General features: G+C 40.3%; 1 protein-coding gene across 1 annotated transcript in view; it reads left to right on the plus strand.

The window, feature by feature from the left end:
• UPF2 (UPF2 regulator of nonsense mediated mRNA decay) overlaps positions 1-19,812 on the plus strand; it is a 111,134-nt gene that overhangs the window by 38,124 nt on the left and 53,198 nt on the right. Inside the window, exons 8-10 of the mRNA XM_089686335.1 lie at positions 274-377; positions 15,734-15,819; positions 16,354-16,462. Of these exons, the coding sequence (XP_089542461.1) occupies positions 274-377; positions 15,734-15,819; positions 16,354-16,462 (299 nt within the window). The remainder of the gene's footprint in view (positions 1-273; positions 378-15,733; positions 15,820-16,353; positions 16,463-19,812) is intronic.

A 19,812-nucleotide genomic window follows, 5' to 3' on the forward strand; every position in this document is an offset into this window, starting at 1 on the left:
CACTGTGGTTGAAAACAAATTGTTCATTTGACCCCAGTAATGATTAGAAAATCAAACGTGCTTCAATCAAAAATTTTTTTACAAAATTCTGCAAGTTTATAGGCTGCTTAAGACTGGCAGGTTCACTGTACTGCTGCAGGCCCCCAGTTCAACAATGAAATCTAGGTTAATGCTCCCCATGGTGGAGTGAGTTAGAGGTTTCAAATTGTGGGCTCAAACGTTTTATTACTGTTTACTCTTTTATAATTTTTTTTTTTATTTTTGCTTCAACAGAGCAAGAAGATGAAGAAGCAAGCACTGGTTCTCATTTAAAGCTCATAGTGGATGCGTTTATACAGCAGTTGCCTAATTGTGTCAATCGGGATCTAATAGATAAGGTAATTTGTAAAGGACTGTTTTTGTGGTTTGTTTTTATTTGTTTGCTTTTCTTTTACATCCCAGGACATTGGATACCTTCATATCCATTTAGGTAGGGTTATGCTGCCACTTTCAGGTAAGTGGACACTCAGAAAAAGACAGAAATCCCTTCCTAGGCATAACCCCTCCAAACCTGGCAAGGCTTCAGTTTATTTGCTAGTTTATTATAGTGATGGTCATGCCTGTGCAGTCTCTGCATGAAAATAGCTAGCTTCTCAAAGGTTCCATGTGGGATTCGGAGACTTGCTCTTCCTTTTCAATTACTTATGGTTTACTACGCTCAGAGAAATGCTGCCAGGACCCTGCACTGTACATGCAGAGTTGGCCTGTAATGTCGATGGTTGGCACTGGACTATGTATGACGTGACCATATGCAATGCTACAGTTAGGTCCATAAATATTGGGACATCGACACAATTCTAACATTTTTGGCTCTATATACCACCACAACGGATTTGAAATGAAATGAACAAGATGTGCTTTAACTGCAGACTGTCAGCTTTAATTTGAGGGTATTTACATCCAAATCAGGTGAACGGTGTAGGAATTACAACAGTTTGCATATGTGCCTCCCACTTGTTAAGGGACCAAAAGTAATGGGACAGAATAATAATCATAAATCAAACTTTCACTTTTTAATACTTGGTTGCAAATCCTTTGCAGTCAATTACATCCTGAAGTCTGGAACGCATAGACATCACCAGATGCTGGGTTTCATCCCTGGTGATGCTCTGCCAGGCCTCTACTGCAACTGTCTTCAGTTCCTGCTTGTTCTTGGGGCATTTTCCCTTCAGTTTTGTCTTCAGCAAGTGAAATGCATGCTCAATCGGATTCAGATCAGGTGATTGACTTGGCCATTGCATAACATTCCGCTTCTTTCCCTTAAAAAACTCTTTTGGTTGCTTTTGCAGTATGCTTTGGGTCATTGTCCATCTGCACTGTGAAGCGGCGTCCAATGAGTTGTGAAGCATTTGGCTGAATATGAGCAGATAATATTGCCCGAAACACTTCAGAATTCATCCTGCTGCTTTTGTCAGCAGTCACATCATCAATAAATACAAGAGAACCAGTTCCATTGGCAGTCATACATGCCCACGCCATGACACTACCACCACCATGCTTCACTGATGAGGTGGTATGCTTAGGATCATGAGCAGTTCTTTTCCTCCTCCATACTCTTCTCTTCCCATCACTCTGGTACAAGTTGATCTTGGTCTCATCTGTCCATAGGATGTTGTTCCAGAACTGTGAAGGCTTTTTTACATGTCGTTTGGCAAACTCTAATCTGGCCTTCCTGTTTTTGCGGCTCACCAATGGTTTACATCTTGTGGTGAACCCTCTGTATTCACTCTGGTGAAGTCTTCTCTTGATTGTTGACTTTGACACACATACACCTACCTCCTGGAGAGTGTTTTTGATCTGGCCAACTGTTGTGAAGGGTGTTTTCTTCACCAGGGAAAGAATTCTTCGGTCATCCACCACAGTTGTTTTTTCCGTGGTCTTCCGGGTCTTTTGGTGTTGCTGAGCTCACCGGTGCGTTCCTTTTTAAGAATGTTCCAAACAGTTGTTTTGGCCACGCCTAATGTTTTTGCTTTCTCTGACGGGTTTGTTTGGTTTTTTCAGCCTAATGATGGCTTGCTTCACTGATAGTGACAGCTCTTTGGATCTCATCTTGAGAGTTGACAGCAACAGATTCCAAATGCAAATAGCACACTTGAAATGAACTCTGGACCTTTTATCTGCTCATTGTAATTGGGATAATGAGGGAATAACACACACCTGGCCATGGAACAGCTGAGAAGCCAATAGTCCCATTACTTTTGGTCCTTTAACAAGTGGGAGGCACATATGCAAACTGTTGTAATTCCTACACCGTTCACCTGATTTGGATGTAAATACCCTCAAATTAAAGCTGACAGTCTGCAGGTAAAGCACATCTTGTTCGTTTCATTTCAAATCCATATTGGTTGTGTATAGAGCCAAAAATGTTAGAATTGTGTCGATGTCCCAATATTTATGGACCTGACTGTATATTGTCTTGTGGAGACGACAGGATGGTAAACAGGCCCAGGGTAGTGATCCCTAGCAGGGGAGTCGAGACCCTGAAGGCCCTTGTGGTGTGGCCCACTGTTATGACCCTTAAGGGTCATGCGGCTTGGAATGATGAGTGCCTTGGTGGTAGTCCCTGCTTGGTACCCCTTCTCTCAATGTGCACTTGTGACCCAACCCCCCTTCCCCCAGTGGGTTGGAAAAGTATTGTGGGCTGTTTTTTAATTTTGCAATTTTTTACTTTTTTTTTTTTATAACTTTTTGGCTGTATATTTGTTTCCTGGCACCAAATGCAGAGGGGCTATACAGCAAATATTTTTTTTAACTGTGCCCATACAACAGTTGCCATGTGGGGTGGCGGGGCACTGGCAGAAAATGAGGTTGGGGTAATCCGCTCACTCATTGTAATAAAAGATGTTATAGTGAGCGCAACTTAAATGCAAAAAGTGTATCAATATATATATACACAAAAACGTTAGTGAGCAGCTGATACACCGTAAAGGTAACCAAGTAAAACCTCCAAATCAAACATATATATTAAATAACTGGTGCAGCGCTAAATACTAGAGCACAGTTTATACACACAATATATAAACATGCATGATATCACTCTATGGTGATCAATAAATACAAAAGTTCAGTGTAATAGTGCGGATCATGCAGAGATCCCAATTAAAGGTGAGTGGACGTCCTGATCCAAGGTGTGATGATAGGTGTGATCACACAAATAGGTGAAAAACGCACTCACCAGATGTGCGTATAATATACGCAATATGTAATCCTGCGTCACCAGGCCATAAAACAATCATCAGATCCCAGATCAGATTGTACCCAGGTCACCATCTCAGTTCCACAGAAGTGAAGTCATCTGAAACCGCTACCAGGTATCACCACCAGGGTCCTGAGTCCTCCAGGTGGGCACTGCGAATGATAGCACTCACACAGAGTGCCCAATAAGAGACCTCATAGCGTGATACTGCTTTAGATGCTTTTTATTCAGGGTTGGTTGGTGTGGGGTACATACAAAGATAAATCAAAAAGTTTACTGACCATATGCATTCCTATTGGTTAGGTGTCCTGCTGCTGCTGCCCGCCTGACGCGTTTCGTGCGATGCACGTATTCATAGGGTCCAGGGCTGACCAGGACATCCTCATCAGTGCTATTTATAAATGTGAATGGCAAATTTTCCTAATACGGCCGCCATTTTCTCGGCTATCCGCGCATGCGCAGAACGCTGGCGTCGTCTTCCCACGCTACTGCGCATGCGCGAGCGATCCATGCCATTTTGTCGTGGATCGCGGATGCGATCTACAGCAGGAAGTCTCCTACAGTGCGGCGCCATTTTGTTGGCAGTGTAAAGGGATAAAGGAGCAGTATTAACTGCTCAGGGTTTATACAGCCAAAAACAAAGGCATCCCTGTGCAAACTAAGAAGAGGGATTATTCACACTCCTGGGTTCAGATTCAGGATTATATATATATATATATATATATATATATATATATATATATATATATATATATATATATATATATATAAAAAACTATATAATATTACATAAACTCCATTCTATTTTGCTGAAATCAAATCAGGTCAGGGATTAAATCCACATAAATATTCTCTATAAATATACAAATGTAAATAGCACTAAAATGGTCAGACAGAAATGCATAAATACAATATATGTATAAAAATTAAAATTAGCAGTTAATGTATATAGATATATACGAAAACATATGGTCAAAAACTTCAATAATAATCCAAAATCTCACGATTACATAATAAAAACACATGATTACATAATAAAAACACATGATTAAAAGAATATGGTACTAAATCCATAATGAATATTTAATATTGAATGTTAAAAATAAAAATATAAAATATCTTAAAAACGATGACGGGAATTGAGAAGAGACACTTCATTAAAATAATGATAACAGGAAAACGGCCCGATTATTGTATGCTAATAACATGTATATGGTTATATTCATAATAATATGGTATTTAATCCTAAAATGTTCATAATAATTCAAGTAAAAATCTAAATATATCTATATGGACCCAAAAAGGGTAGGAATACTTCATCATTCTGTTATTCGCTCACTCAGCTGCCTTAGACCACTGATTCCCAGAAAGGCTTCTATTGTTACTGTTGGCAGGCCATGTCTCAGTGACAGCAGAGAGCAGGGAAATTAGGGGGTGAGGGGTCACAATTTTCTTTTTTGGACAGAGGAAATGGTTGCAGCCCCCCTGCATTGTATTTCCTGGGAGTTATTTCAATGTGGCTCTTTTTCCACTTATATGGTCTTTCTGATATTTCCAGGGTACCTTCCTCCAGTTCCTTTGTGTTGAGGGAAGAGTTCTCCTCTGCCTTTACTGCGTTTATAACACCAGCTTTCTGGAACATTTTCTAGCTTGGACTGTTATGGTCGCAAGCAGAAGCTTTTTGGAGGAGGACAAAACAAACAGATGTCTCATTTGCTGCCCAAACCAATAGTGGACCTTACCAGAGTTGCTGCGAGCACTGCAATGTTTTCTCACACCTCAAATAATAAAAAAAAAATAGATGCTGCGTTACTCCCGAACTACAAATCACCTCTGTTGTATGTTTGTAGTTGGGGAGAAGGGCTGCATCTGTTTTATTGTTTTGGAGGAAGAACCTCCAGTGAACGAGGTAGAAGGAATGAGAATTTTACAGGAAACGGAATGTTAAACAATCCTCTTGATGAATCGACTCTTAGGGAGCCCCAGGGTCAGATTTTATCTGTGGCCCAAAAGGCCCCTGTGAGTTTTTCATGCAGGAGTGGACCAGACCTATTTTAAAGCTACTGCTTCTCAACTTTCTCCTAAGGTTACAGGATTTGGACCATGGCAGCCGCCACAACATCCTGAATTCTTTCTTTTACAACTTTATTTAAAGGATGTTTTATACACAGATTGGGCTCACCTAGACAAGGTTTTCACTCCATTAAAATGGTTTGCTTAGCAATACCCCATGGAAAGTGAGTTCACCAAGAAATTAAGTATGCCTTTTTTGGTGGATTTGGCAGTTTTCTATTTTAGTAAGACTCTTAGTCCCAGTGTACAAGGTCCTGGAATTTAAGGACCCTTTGGAAATACTCCCAGAGGCCTTATTTAAAGACTCCTTTGTTCTGGTGGAGCAGCTCTGTAGGAGTACCAAAGCCTTAAAAAACATTTGTTGACCTTCTGTCTTTTCCACAGTTCATTAAGCGAAAACCTGTGCCCACCCCAGAGGAATACAGCCTGCTGTAACATTATCAATATCAGCACATACAGTACATATATGTCTCCTGGCATAGTACTTCACAGACCTCTGTGTACACCTGGGAATATGAGAGGCGAGTGACTGCTGTCAATTACCATCCATTTTTCTGAAATGAATGTACCCGTCGCTGGTCTTTTGCCAACACAGGGGCACGCAACCCTACGCCCCCCCCCAGTATTCTGGGTCTGGTGATTATGTGATCACTATGCAATCACATGATCCCAATGACAACAAAGCTTTGCTTCTGTTCCTGGAGAGCTGTGATTGGTCCACAGCTATCATATGACACATGCCAATCAAGGCACCATGTACCATGTGACCAGCTGAAACTACGGTAACATTTTGCGACATTTTAATGTATTTTAACTACTTGCCAGGGCCCCCACAGCCCTCTATGCCATCCAGGGAGAGAAAAATTAACACAGCACTGAGTAAAAGCACTACATGCACACGTTAGATTAGCACATCTCAGTGTATAGAATTTTTCACTGATCACTGTATTACTGCAACTAGCGACATCAGATAGCATCAGGGTAAGTTAGTGCCCCTCACTGCCAGGGTCAGTTAGCATTAGATTGCCCTACACTAGCACACTCACGCTATAGGTAGCTGAACACAGCCATTACTAGTATAGTGATTTGTAAAGTTGTACAGATCAATTACAGGGGTGTCAAACTGGCGGCCCTCCAGCTGTTGTGTGTCCCATCATGCTTCTGCCTTTGGGAGTCATGCTTGTAACTGTCAATCTTGCAATGCCTCATGGGACTTGTAATTTGGCAACAGCTGGCGGGCCCCCAGTTTGACACCCATGGATTAATATATTGGTCACAAACAGAACTATACGAGTGCCCCCTTATTATAGTGTTCCAAAAAATGCAGTGTTAGCAGGATCAGCCCCGTTCGCTGCCAGCACTAGTGTTTAGCCCCTCCACTGTTATGGAAGATTTGTATCCGTTGATTCACAGTTTCTGAATTTAAAACGTTTTTAGGCCTAACCCTCAACAAGCGCATTACAAAAAAGATTAAATTGCAGTCATATTGGTCCACAGACTCGATTCTTATACCCATCTTCTCTGCTTTTACATATATGCCCAATATATATACCAAACAAGGACCAGCAACATACTGGTACTCTGGACTTTGAGTGGTATGGTTTTTTTTTTTCAGCTGGCGGATCGCTTTTACAAGCAGTGGGAAGGGACTCCTCCCACCACCTTCCAAGATTTTCTTAGGCTCTCCCGTCCCAGAGGGGAACCCAGAAATGCAGTCGGCAGTTCCAATGGCTGACAGTAGGGCTGATCGGAGATTGGAATGCCTCGAATCATCTCTATGGTCTAAGAGACCGGAAGCTGCAAACATTTCATAATTTTCGTTTCACCAGATATAACTGGCTCCATTTTAAATTTAGGAAAGCATCAGTTTACACCGATCTTGGTGTGATCAGATGCTTTAAGGGTAGAGCAGAGATCTAGAGTCTAATAGACCCCAGATTCTTTAGAAAAGAGTACCTGTCACCGCCTATTGCTATCACGGGATATTTACAGTGATCGAAAAAAAAAAAAGGAAGTAAAAATAAAAAAAGTAAAATAAATAAATACAAAGTGTCACCCTCACACAAGGAGCGGTTCGATGGCGGTATGTAAAAAGAGATTGCACCATGCATGTGAGGTAGCGTGAGATCGAGGCAGTAATTCTAGCACCAGACCTCCTGTATAAATCTAAAGTGGTGACCGGTAAAAGCTTTTAAATCATCCCATATGGATATTAAAAAAAAAAAAAAATGTACGTAATGTGACGCCGTTGCACAGGAGTGCGCAATATTAAAGCATGTCATGTTTGGTATCCTTTTACTTGGCATAACATCATCTTTTATATTGTATCAAATAATTGCGCAATATATTGTTTTTTTGTCCATTTAAAATCTACAAAGTGTATGTTTTCCAAAAAAAAAAAAATTTGAAAAATCGCTGCGTAATACTGTGTGACATAAAAAAATGTCAACACTCTCACCGTTTTATTCCTAGGACTTCTGCTTTAAAAAAAAAAAATATATATATTAATGTAATGTACAGCGCTGAGCGAACTATTGGCGTTTTATAAATACTGTGTAATAATAATATTTATTTATTGTTTGTTTTTTTTTATTTTTTTAGCAACTGTTTTTTTTTTTTTTTTCAAGTAAACAGTGTCAGAAAAGGCTTGGTCTTCAAGTGGTTAGATAAGAGGGTGATGTCTGGCATAATCTTCTAATGTTGGCCCTGAAATTCCAGAATAGTAGAAGTATACTCCAAGGTATATGCTAAGGGGCATGGTGAGTAATTTGCAGATCTCATGTGTTGCTGCAAGATTTTGGAAAACCTAAGAAAAAGTAAAAATGTATTTTTTTCTTCTTTTTTAAATCCTGTGACAGAAATATCTGCAAAAAACTCACCATGCCTCTTATCAAATTCCTAACGGTGTCTACTTTCCAAAAAGGGGTAATCTGAGGGGGGGGGGGGTTTGAACTATCCTGGCATTTTAGGGCATCCGAAACTGTGATAGGTAGAGAGGAATTGATATGAGGAAATATGCCCTTTGAAAGCCTGGAGGTGTTCATTTCATTTTGGGGGCGTGTATGTGGCAAGGCTGCCAAAAAGTCTCTCATGTGGTATCCCATACTCGGCAAAAGTAGCAAAGTTTGTTTTGGTGTGTTGTTCCACATATACCCATGGCATGCGTGAGCAATATATAATTTAATTGACAACTTTGTGTAAGGGAAAAAAAAGATTTTTGTCATTTTCCAAAAATTTGTGGCAAAAAATAAAATGTTCCATGGACTCAACATGACTCTCAGCAAATTCCTTGGGGTGTCTACTTGCTAAAAAAGTGTCATTTGAGGGGTTTCTGTACTGCCCTGGCATTTTAGCACCTCAGAAAATGTGATAGGCAGTCAGAAAGTAAAAGCTGCATTAATTCCAATAAATATATATACACCATAGTTTATGTACGCTGTAACTTTCACACAAACCAATTAACATACATGTATTGGTATTTTTTTAATATACATTTATCTGTATTTTTTGTTTACCAAAGACATGTACAGTTGCAAGAAAAAGTATGTGAACCCCTTGGGATTACGTGGAGTTTTGCATGAATTGGGCATAAAATGTGCTCTGAACGTCATCTAAGTCACAACAATAGAAGAACACAGTCTTCTGAACATAATACTACACAAACATTAGATGTTGCCATGGTTTAATTGCACATAACATGTAAACATTCACAGTGCAGGGAGGAAAAAGTATGTGAGGCCCTAACTTAATGACTTCTCCCAGAGCTAATTGGAGCCAGGAGTGAGCCAACCTTGACTCCAATCAGTGTGATGATATTGGATGTGTTGCTGACAGCTGTCCTGCCCTTAAAAAACACACACCTGTTTTGAGTTTACTGGTTTCAAGAAGCACTGTCTGATGTGAACCATGCCTCGCAGAAAAGAGCTCTCAGAAGACCTACGATCAAGAATTGTTGACTTGCATGAAGCTGGAAAGGGTTACAAAAGTATCTCCAAAAGCCTTGATGTTCATGTGTCCACGGTAAGATAGACTGTCTACAAATGGAGAAAGTTTAGCACTGTTGCTACTCTCCCTAGGCGCGGTCGTCCTGTAAAAATGACTGCAAGAGCACAGCGCAGAATGCTGCATGAGGTAAAAAAGAATCCCAGAGTGTCAGCTAAAGACCTACAGAGATCTCTGGCACATGCTAACATTTTTGTTGACACATCTACAATAAGGAAAACATTAAACAAGAATGGAGTACATGGGAGGACATCACGGAGGAAGCCATTGCTGTCCAAAAAGAATATTGCAGCACGTTTGAAGTTTGCAAAAGAGCACCTGGATGTTCCACAGAACTACTGGCAAAATATACTGTGGACAGATGAAACCAAGATTGAGTTGTTTGGGAAGAACACACAACACTATGTGTGGAGAAAAAAAGGCACAGCACACCAACATCAAAACCTCATCCCCACTGTAAAACATGGCGGAGGGAGCATCATGGTTTGGGGCTGCTTTGCTGCCTCAGGGCCTGGACGGATTGTTGTCATTGATGGGAAAATGAATTCCAGAGTTTATCAAGACATTTTGCAGGAAAACGTACGACCATCTGTCCGCCAACTGAAGCTCCGCAGAGGATGGGTGACGCAACAGGACAATGACCCAAAGCATACAAGTAATTCAACAAAACAATGGCTGCATCAGCACAGAATACGCCTTCTGGAGTGGCACAGTCAGAGTCCTGACCTCAACACGATTGAAATGCTGTGGCATGACCTTAAGAGAGCGATTCACACCAGACATCCCAAGAATATTTCTACACTGAAACAGTTTTGTGAAGAGGAGTGGTCCAAAATTACTCCAGATCATTGTGCAGGTTTGATCTGCAACTACAGGAAACGTTTGGTTGAGGTTATTGCTGCCAATGGAGGGTCAACCAGTTATTAAGTCCAAAGGTTCACATACTTTTTCCTCCCTGCACTGTGAATGTTTACATGTTATGTGCAATTAAACCATGGCAACATCTAATGTTTGTGTAGTATTATGTTCAGCAGACTGTGTTCTTCTATTGTTGTGATTTAGATGACGTTCAGAGCACATTTTATGCCCAATTCATGCAAAACTCCATGTAATCCCAAGGGGTTCACATACTTTTTCTTGCAACTGTAGCAGAATGCATTTTACAGGAGTGTGGACATTTTTTAAAAAACTGCTTGTCCAGGGACTAAATCAGTGCCCCAATCTACTTGTCCCTAGTGACAATCTACTTGTACATTTAAAAAAATATATATATTTTTTTAACCAAACCTGTATTTAAGTCGGAGGTGATATTAGGAATGTCTGGAGCTTTTAAAAACGAAAGGGGCTTTATGGTGACTTAAACGTTTAATATTTTTAACATTGCTCTGTTTATCTCCTCTCCGCCTGCCTCTCTCCAGCACCGCACCCAGAGAACAAGCAGGGAGAGGAGAGACCTTACAATGTAATGAGCACCGATTGGCTGCTCCTTAGGATAAGGTGGGTCAGGGCTCATCTTTTACCCTTTTGCTGCCAGAGTTGTGTTTTGTTTTATTTGCACAAGTTTAAAATATCATTTTAGGTCTGAAAATTACATAAAACCCCCTAACATTATATATTTTCTGAAAGCAGAGACCCAAGAGAATAAAGTAGTGGTAGTTTCACTTTTTATGTCGCATGATATTACTGCAAAATTTCGGTAAAAATAACAAGTTCATTTTAGGGTACAAAAAAGCAATAAATTATCCTATTTTTAAAAAAAGTATAAAAGATGAGGTTGCACCGAGTAAATAGATATCTAACTTGTCAAACCTTAAATGTGTGCACTCTCAAGAAATGGCGACGAACTTCATTACCCTATATTTTTATAGGTTGACACTTTTTTTTTTTTTTTTTTAAAGCTCCTTTATAGGTCATCGGTTTAACGTACGGAAGAGGTCTGTTGCTAAAATTATTGTTCTCATTCTGGCGTGCGCAGCGATATGTGACATGTGTATCGCAATTGGTGTTTTCATGCGTAGGCGCCCCAGCGTGTGCTTTTACGGGGGGGGAAGGGGGATGGTATGTGCTTGGGTGTAACTTTCATTTTTTACAATTAAGGGAAAAAAATAACTTAACCTTTTTTTTCTATCACATAGGGGATAAATCCTGTTGACACTGTGTGGAAGCAATCGGGCGGCATTCCACCTGACAGGTGAGCCTGCTGCTTTCCTGCAGCAGGGCTAAAGGTAGAAGAAAACTACCTGCCCGATGCCTGGAACTACACGTCCTGGGCGTCGGGCGATAGAAACTGAACATCCCTGCTCTACTGCATATTTTATATAACTAAAAGTAAAAAAATATAGTTTTTTTTTTTTTTTAATTTTCTGTCTTTTTTAAAATTTTTATCACAAAACATAAAAACCCCATTGGTGATCAAATACCACCAAAATAAAGAAGGTGGATTTTGATACAAGATACTGACCTTTAGGCCAGAGACCACAAAGGACATTACTTGGTGGGGAGAGGAAAAGATACAGGCGGTAGTAGTGAGGCATTTTCCCATCAGCTGTAGAAAATATAGCAGTCAGGGCAAACTTTCTAATTTGCCTGATCAGTTGTTTTTCGTTGTAATGAATCTTTAATACTTCAATCTGCCTTTTTAGGCAACTCCAAAGTTTCATAAATGGGTTGAGCCCCCAGGACTCCTTCCTCTAGCTGAATATGAGAATACAAAATTATTGAAATATATCTAGTAGGTAATTGCGTTTCAGTGAACACTTATGATTAAGTTTTGTCTTCCAAATTTTTGATTCTAGTTTGTTCTGTGAACAAGGCATATAGAATTCAATAGATAAAAAATCTCAATTTGTATAGATTCAATTGCAGAACAATCTGTCACAGAAAATACAAACATAAGGCATAGACAGAAAATATAAACATGAATACAATGGACATTAGCAAAGATTCCAAAATTATGGTAGTATACAGTATTGTTATCCAGAACTTTCCGGGGTGAAGGTGCATTTTGACTTATATAGGTTGTAGGAGGCTTGATGTTGTGGGGCTACTAAGAGGCTATAATGGGGGACAGGAGGTAGGATGGGGAGATGCCGGAAATGTAGCATAAAGTTAGAAAGGTGGCGCTCACGCAGTTCAGATTTGTCCTATCTGTACAGTGACAAAGACAGATAAGTGCTGGGAATGTGCAGAATGCAGTTTAACTGCTTCATTTCTAATGTCAACGGTCATTGATCTTAAATTTATCTAAAAATAATATCTCGCTTCCTGTGTGTTCATTGCCTGTTTTATCCCTCCATCTGTAGCTTTTTTTTTTTTTTTTTTTTTTCCCCCACCACATGGTCTGTCCTTGGTGAGAGAGTTAAAAAAAAAAAAAACTAAAAATAAAAAAAAAAAAAACCAAAACATGCCCAAGAGCGTTACCCATGGGACGATGTATGCTGAATTTTTCATTCTAGTGAATAGCATGGTAGAGAGAGACAAAAACTAAGACTTTAGATTGAAACACGTTTTATTTTGTTATCACTTTCTCATCACGTTAAGTGAACCTGTCATCCATTTTGAATATCTGAAACTGAAAATGCAGTCTTAAGTGTAAGCTTCACAAGGTGCCAGCTATTTATCCAGAAGAGCCTTTCAGTGCCCATCTGTGGTGTTTCCTAGTGAGGCCTTAAGTCTCTCAACCTTGGGTCAAATGCCCACCCAGTGCAGTAGTGCTATTGTTGACCAGCAAGGCACCCCTATTATACAGGGGCTTGCAGGTAGGTGGCGCCTTGTCATGTGCTTACAGTGCACCTGCTTTTGACATAAATTTAAGGTGTACGAAGTAGACACCCTAAATCATGCCAGTTGGCTGCACAAGTGCAGAGAGAGTCTTACAAATACGAGGGGTGTTCAAGTCAAACCAGGACTTTGAGTTTATATAATAAAATAATAAAATTCAAGGAGTGGAAACTGCTTTTATTTTTCAACATGCTCTCCTGATACATTTATAAACTTATCCCAGCATTTAACTGGAAAGCTTTGGCATAGAAAGATTTGTCAGTATTCCTGAACCATCCTAGGACAGCCTGCTTTACTTCGTCATAATTGTGATCACCGTTCCCACAGAAAGATCTCTCTCTTGTGCATTTTCACAACAGGTTATGTGTTGATTTATCCAGGATCATGCGTTCCACATGCTTAATGTTCATAGGAATGACTGCTTTGGGCTGGGAACCACCACGGCTGGGATCGTCACTGAAGGACATTCGTCCATCGTTGAAACATTTACGCCATTCAAATGTCTTACTGCTGCTGAGCATTTCATCACCGTATTGTTCTTGAAGTCTTCTGTAGATATCTGCGAGTTTTATGCCTTCCTTCACCATAAACTTCATCACCACACACAGTCCCATGCACACACTAATATTGTTGTCTGCCATCTTGATTAACCACTTGCCCTCCTGAGGATTTACCCCCCTTCATTACCAGGCCATTTTTTGCGTTACGGCGCTGCGTTACTTTAACTGACAATTGTGTGGTCATGCAATGCTGGTAATTACCAGCTGGGACCGGGTGACTGACATCCGCGAATGACGGTGCGGGTAGGGCACCTACCCTATATATGTGATTCTGCACACAGGTGCCGCCCTGTAGCAGTATATCTGCTATAGGGCAGTTCTTAAGCGGTTAAAAGTCTCTGGACTGGCCCACGACATGTGCACTGCCTATCAGTAATAGGACACACTTGCCACTAACTACTGCGTGTAGTACCACCATGCTAGCATCCCTTTTTAATATGTAAAATTAAAAGTCCTGGTTTGACTTGAATGCCTCTCATAGTTTATTACAAAAGTGTTCTAAGGTACCAAGTTGGCATTGCTTTACTGAATGCTGCACTATATTGCTAAAAGTATTGGGACACCTGCCTTTACACGAGCATGAACTTTTAATGGCTTCCCAGTCTTAATCCGTAGGGTACAATATTGAGTTGGCCCACCCTTTGCAGCTATAACAGCTTTAACTCTTCTGGGAAGGCTGTCCACAAGATTTAGGTGTTTATGGGAATATTTGACCATCTTCCAGAAATGCATTTGTGAGGTCAGGCACTGATGTCGGATGAGAAGGCCTGGCTCGCAGTCTCCTCTCGAATTCATCCCGAAGGTGTTCTATCAGGTTGAGGCCAGTGAAGTTCCTCCACCCCAAACTTGCTCATCCATGTCTTTATAAACTTTGCTTTGTGCACTGGTGCGCAGTCATGTTGGAACAGGAGGGACCATCTCCAAACTGTTCCCACAAAGTTGGGAGCATGACATTTTTCAAAATGTCTTGGTATGCTGACGCCTTAATTCTCTTCACTGGAACTAAGAGGTCAAGCCCAACTCCTGAAAAACAACCCCACACCATAATCGCCCTCCACCAAACTTTACACTTGGCACAATGCAGTCAGGCAAGTACCGTTCTCTTGGCACCCGTCAAACCAAGACACGTCCATTGGATTGCCAGACAGAGAAGCGTGATTCGTCACTCCAGAGAATGTCTTCACTGCTCTAGAGTCCAGTGGCGGCGTCCTTTAGAGCACTGCATCCAACGCTTTGCATTGCACTTGGTGATGCAAGGCTTTGGATACAGCTGCCCGGCCATGGAAACCCATTCCATGAAGCTCTCTACGCACTGTTGTTGTGCTAATCTGAAGGCCACATGAAGCTTGGAGGTCTTTAGGTTTTGACTCTGCAGGCAGTTGGCGACTTCTGCGCACTGTGCTCTCCAGCAAGCGTTGACCCCGCTCTGTCATTTTACGTGGCCTACCACTTTGTGGCTGAATTGCTGTTCTTGCTAGTTGCTTCCACTCTGTTATAATACCACGAGCAGTTGACTTTGGAATATTTAGTAGCAAGGAAATTTCACGGGATGGACTTACTGCCCAGGTGGCAATCTATCACGGTACCATGCTTGAATTCACTGAGCTACTGAGAGCGACCCATTCTTTTAAAAATATTTGTACTGCATGCCTAGATGCTTGATTTTATACACCTGTGTTCATGGAGGTGATTGGAACACCTGAACCCAATGATTTGGAGAGGTGTCCCAATACTTTTGGCAATATATTGTATGTACCGCTAATACACTTTTCTGAAGAGGAAGGGGGTTTTCTTCACAAAGTCTCTCTTGGCATAAACCTCACTATTACCCAACAACTAATGTATCTTTGTTATCTAGAGTGAATGGTTGTTTTACAATGCTACCCTTTCCCTGAACCATCATTTTAGATTTTAGGGATTTCATCTTACTTTTGGACTATCTTCATTCTAGTTTTGTCTGAAAATAAATGAGATGGATAGATATAGATAATATATATAATTTTTTTTTTCTTTTGCTAACTGATGATTGCACGGAAAGACGTCAGACCATTACCCGCTATGATGTTTTCATGTTCAATTTCAGGCTGCAATGGATTTCTGCATGAATATGAACACCAAAGCAAATCGAAGGAAACTGGTTCGAGCACTTTTTATTGTTCCTAGACAAAGGTAATATTAAGTGTAGAAATATGTAAGGTTCTATACATTGTCTAAAATAACATCCAGCTGAATGTGCTGTCTGACAGAAGTACACAAGAGTTGCTAGACAGAATTACAAATAATTTGACCAATAAAACAGGTCAAATATTTGTATTTCAACTGTGGGTTTAGATGTTTTGCCTGGAGTTAATTTAATAATGAGAGTAAATTGGGGATACAAAGAACTCTAAAGGTACATTATGTGGAGCTGCAAACTGATAGGAAAAATGTTCACGTCTTTGACTTATTTTTTTTTTTTGGCAAATCATCTTTCGAAGACAAATTTTTTCATATGTCAAGTTTTATTTTTTGTGTGAGTGACGTGGTTTGTTGAAAGGTTTGACTAATGTTTTCTATACTTGATGTACTTGCCTGTTTCAAGTATAAACACAGTTGCACACTTGCAGCACGTAGCCCTTATTGTGACATGTAAAGTAGATGTTCTGAGAAATAATCCTGCCCCTGCACAAAACTTAATTATCTTTGTTTGCTGTTCTTTTATAGATTGGATCTGTTGCCATTTTATGCACGATTGGTTGCTACATTGCACCCATGCATGTCTGATGTGGCAGAAGACCTGTGTTCTATGTTAAAAGGGGACTTCAGATTTCATGTAAGTTGAAGTTTTCAGGTTGTTTATAAATGTCTTACATATAGGGTGGATATGTGGGAGCATAGTCAGACATGAGTTGTTGGTGGCAAGAATTCTTAGGATGGCATTCATGTCATTATTTGCCACAATGTGGTTTATTCCACGCACTTCTAAAGGTGGCATTTGCTGCAAGTGTATTAAAAGTGGAAAATCTTTTTCTTTTGGTTTTAGTGAGCACATACAGTAGTGTGGTGTTTCTTCTTTTTTTTTTTTTTTTTTTTTAAACCTGCACTTCAATACTTTAATTGTCTGTAATATAGAGAGTTTTTGGTTAGCCAGCAGATGAAGCTTTTTATTTGCTTTAGCTTCATTCAGCCCTCCTTCCTTAAAGTACAACTAAAGGCTCCTGCATGACAGACTACAGTAGTACCAAATCTCAGAGTAAATACAAAAAACTTCTTTACCTGCCTTGACTGAACCAAATCTTCCTTAATCACTTCTTCATTTGCTACTGCTACCAGATGCTGCAGCACAATAGGAGGGCTTCAGCAACAGAGGCAGTGCTATCAATCCAGAAAGCAGTGGGCAGGACTAGGTGTGGTCGTGCTCTTTAAAACACACTGTAATGCAAGTAGGCTCCACTCACATGAAAGTGTCAACTCTGTTCTAAGTTGAGGAGCATGCAGCATTGTCGCACACCATTACATAACTAAAATAGAAGAACATTGAAAACCTGTGTTTTTTTTGTTTTTTTTCTTGTCCATTGAGGGACAAAGGAAGCCAATCACTTTCTTCCCACAGAAGGCTTGGACACTGGCATTCCTGTGCAGTTCACATGCAGTTCAGTGTGATGTTATTTGAGCCCATTCATTCAAATCGCGCCATATCTCACCAATTTTAGAAATGCACTGAAACCGGATCGTATGTTCGTTTTGCACCATGTAATCTGGTGCAGGCAAATACTGCATTTTGCGACCTGTGTATTGGGTGTCATTTACAATGAACTGACACCCACTGCAAATTGCAAAGGTGGGGCGGGGGTCAGCACAAGTCTTTAACATTGGAGAACAGGCAGGCTTTTTCCAGCACTGCCAGAAAACTGGCTTGGGAAAAAAGTGTTTCTATGCCTAGCGCGGTCAGTTTGCCGTGAGAAAGCAGGGGGACTGGCAGAATTCCAAGGTATTGGTATTTCTCACAAAGGGAAGAAATACAAAGAGAACAGGATATTTTTTTTTAACACTAGCACATGGTACAACAGCCACATATCAGAAAGATCAAATGTTGGCGTAAAATACTTTAAAGCCATGTTAAACAGATGTACTGGATGAAAATCTAAGAGCCTAAAATAAAGAAAACTAATGTAGCTATCCCATCTAAATTTATATGCTGCGGTATAATAAATGTTTGCTTTTGGGTTTAACACCACTTTAATTTATTAAACTCCAAATTCTTCAATCATCACTTCACTGTATCCTAATAGAACAATAGAAGCTGTGCATTTAGATTGGTACAACTTCAGTAAAACCTTTGGAGCTGTACAGAGACTACACACCAGGAGGATGGACTGTAAAGTTGCATTACAGGTCTAGGGGATATACCCACCGTGATGGGAAAGCCTCGATCCTATATAGGGACCCATGACATGGACAGGTAGTACAGGTTACCCTGTTTATTGGAACGTTACTGTAACCCCATAGCAAGTGTGAGACTTAATCTCTATTACTTGCTTTACAGTTATGTGAATCCTGAATGGTATTTCATTTATACTTTAACATATATAGTACTCAGCATAAATGACTACACTCCAACAGATTTGTCAGAAAATATTTACTTTCCTTTCTGAATCAACATTTTCTATGGGACACTATACTGCAAAATGCTCCCACAAATGCGGGCCATTGATTGCAAACAAGATTTCTTCATTTGCACACACAAAGTATTTTTCCTAACAAATTCATTCAAGACCGTGCTACAAAAATGAATACACCTCAATGAAAGCCTTAGAAGGAAAGCTAAATTTTAGACAACAAAATCCTAATTAACAAGAGTTCAACTACAGGTCTAACTATTCATTAAACAGGGGTCCAGTAGACAGTTGATTATTAAAGGGCATTACTTAGCATAGAAAACCCCTTCCCATTCCATGCTGTCAGCAATGGCACCACATGGAAGAAATGTCACAAAGCCTGAGAAAGCGAGAAAATAATTTCCTTGCACAAGAAAGGTGAAGGCTACAAGAAGATCAGCAAAGCTTTACTTAGCAGTCAGAATACTGTAGCAAAAGTGATACAAAAATGTAACGAAGATGGAACCGCAACCATCTCAGAGACATCCAAGCCGTTCTTGGAAGTTAACACCTCAACAGGAGCATCTTCTGATGAGAAGGGTTAAAGAAAATTGCCTTGCAAGTTAACTGCAGGTAGCTAAGGTAGAAAGCCAAACTGGGTTGATTGTTTCTCATGACACAATACGGCCTACACTGCAGAGAAATGGCATGCATTGGTGTCATCCACGAAGGAAGCCTCTCCTAAAGTTTATGCCCAAAAAAAGCCCGCCAAGAATTTGCCAGGGCCCATGCTGAAAAAGAAGACTACTGGGACTCTGTACTTTGGAGTGATGAGACCAAGATAAGTGTTTTTGGAACTGATGGCTTCAAAACTGTATGGTGTTGCAAAGGTGAGGAGTAAAAAGAAAATTGCATGGTGCCTGAAGTGAAACATGGTGGTGGCAGTATCTTCCTGTGGGGCTGCATGAGTGCTGCTAGTGTTGGGGAGCTGCATTTCATTGATGGTATCATGAATTCACAGATGTACTGCTCTATATTGAAAGAGAAGATGCTACCTTCACTCTGTGCCCTTGGTCGTCGTGCACTTTAACAACACGACAATGATCTAAAACACATATCTAAGGCCACTGTTGCATTTCTGAAGAACAGGGTGTAAATGATTCAGTGGCCATGTATGTCTCGTAATCTCAACCAAACCGAACACCTATGGGGATTTCTGAAGAATCAAGTTGAGCATCACTCTCCATCCAGCATCCAGGCTCTAATAGAGGTAGTTCTTGAAGAATGGAAAAAGATCGATGTTGCAATTTTGCCACCAGCTTGTTTGATCCATGCCAAGAATTGGTGCTGTCTAAAAAGAAATTCTCCATTCATGAACAAATAGAATGATGATTGGGTCATTCCTGAAAACATTTTCACTCATCCAAGAAGCATTGCCAATCTTTCCAGTAGAAAGAGTTGAGAAAAATGGTAGACTGTTCTGGACCCTGCCATTTCAGGCTTAAATATCTTACTGTACTCATTGAAGATGGTCCTTCATTTCAAGATTTTGTTGACAGAAATTTTGAGACACCGTTAAAGGTTT

Source organism: Staurois parvus, unplaced genomic scaffold (assembly GCF_062004578.1).
Source record: "Staurois parvus isolate SC_StPar_1 unplaced genomic scaffold, SC_StPar_1.0 ptg000019l, whole genome shotgun sequence".
Lineage (NCBI taxonomy): Eukaryota > Metazoa > Chordata > Amphibia > Anura > Ranidae > Staurois > Staurois parvus.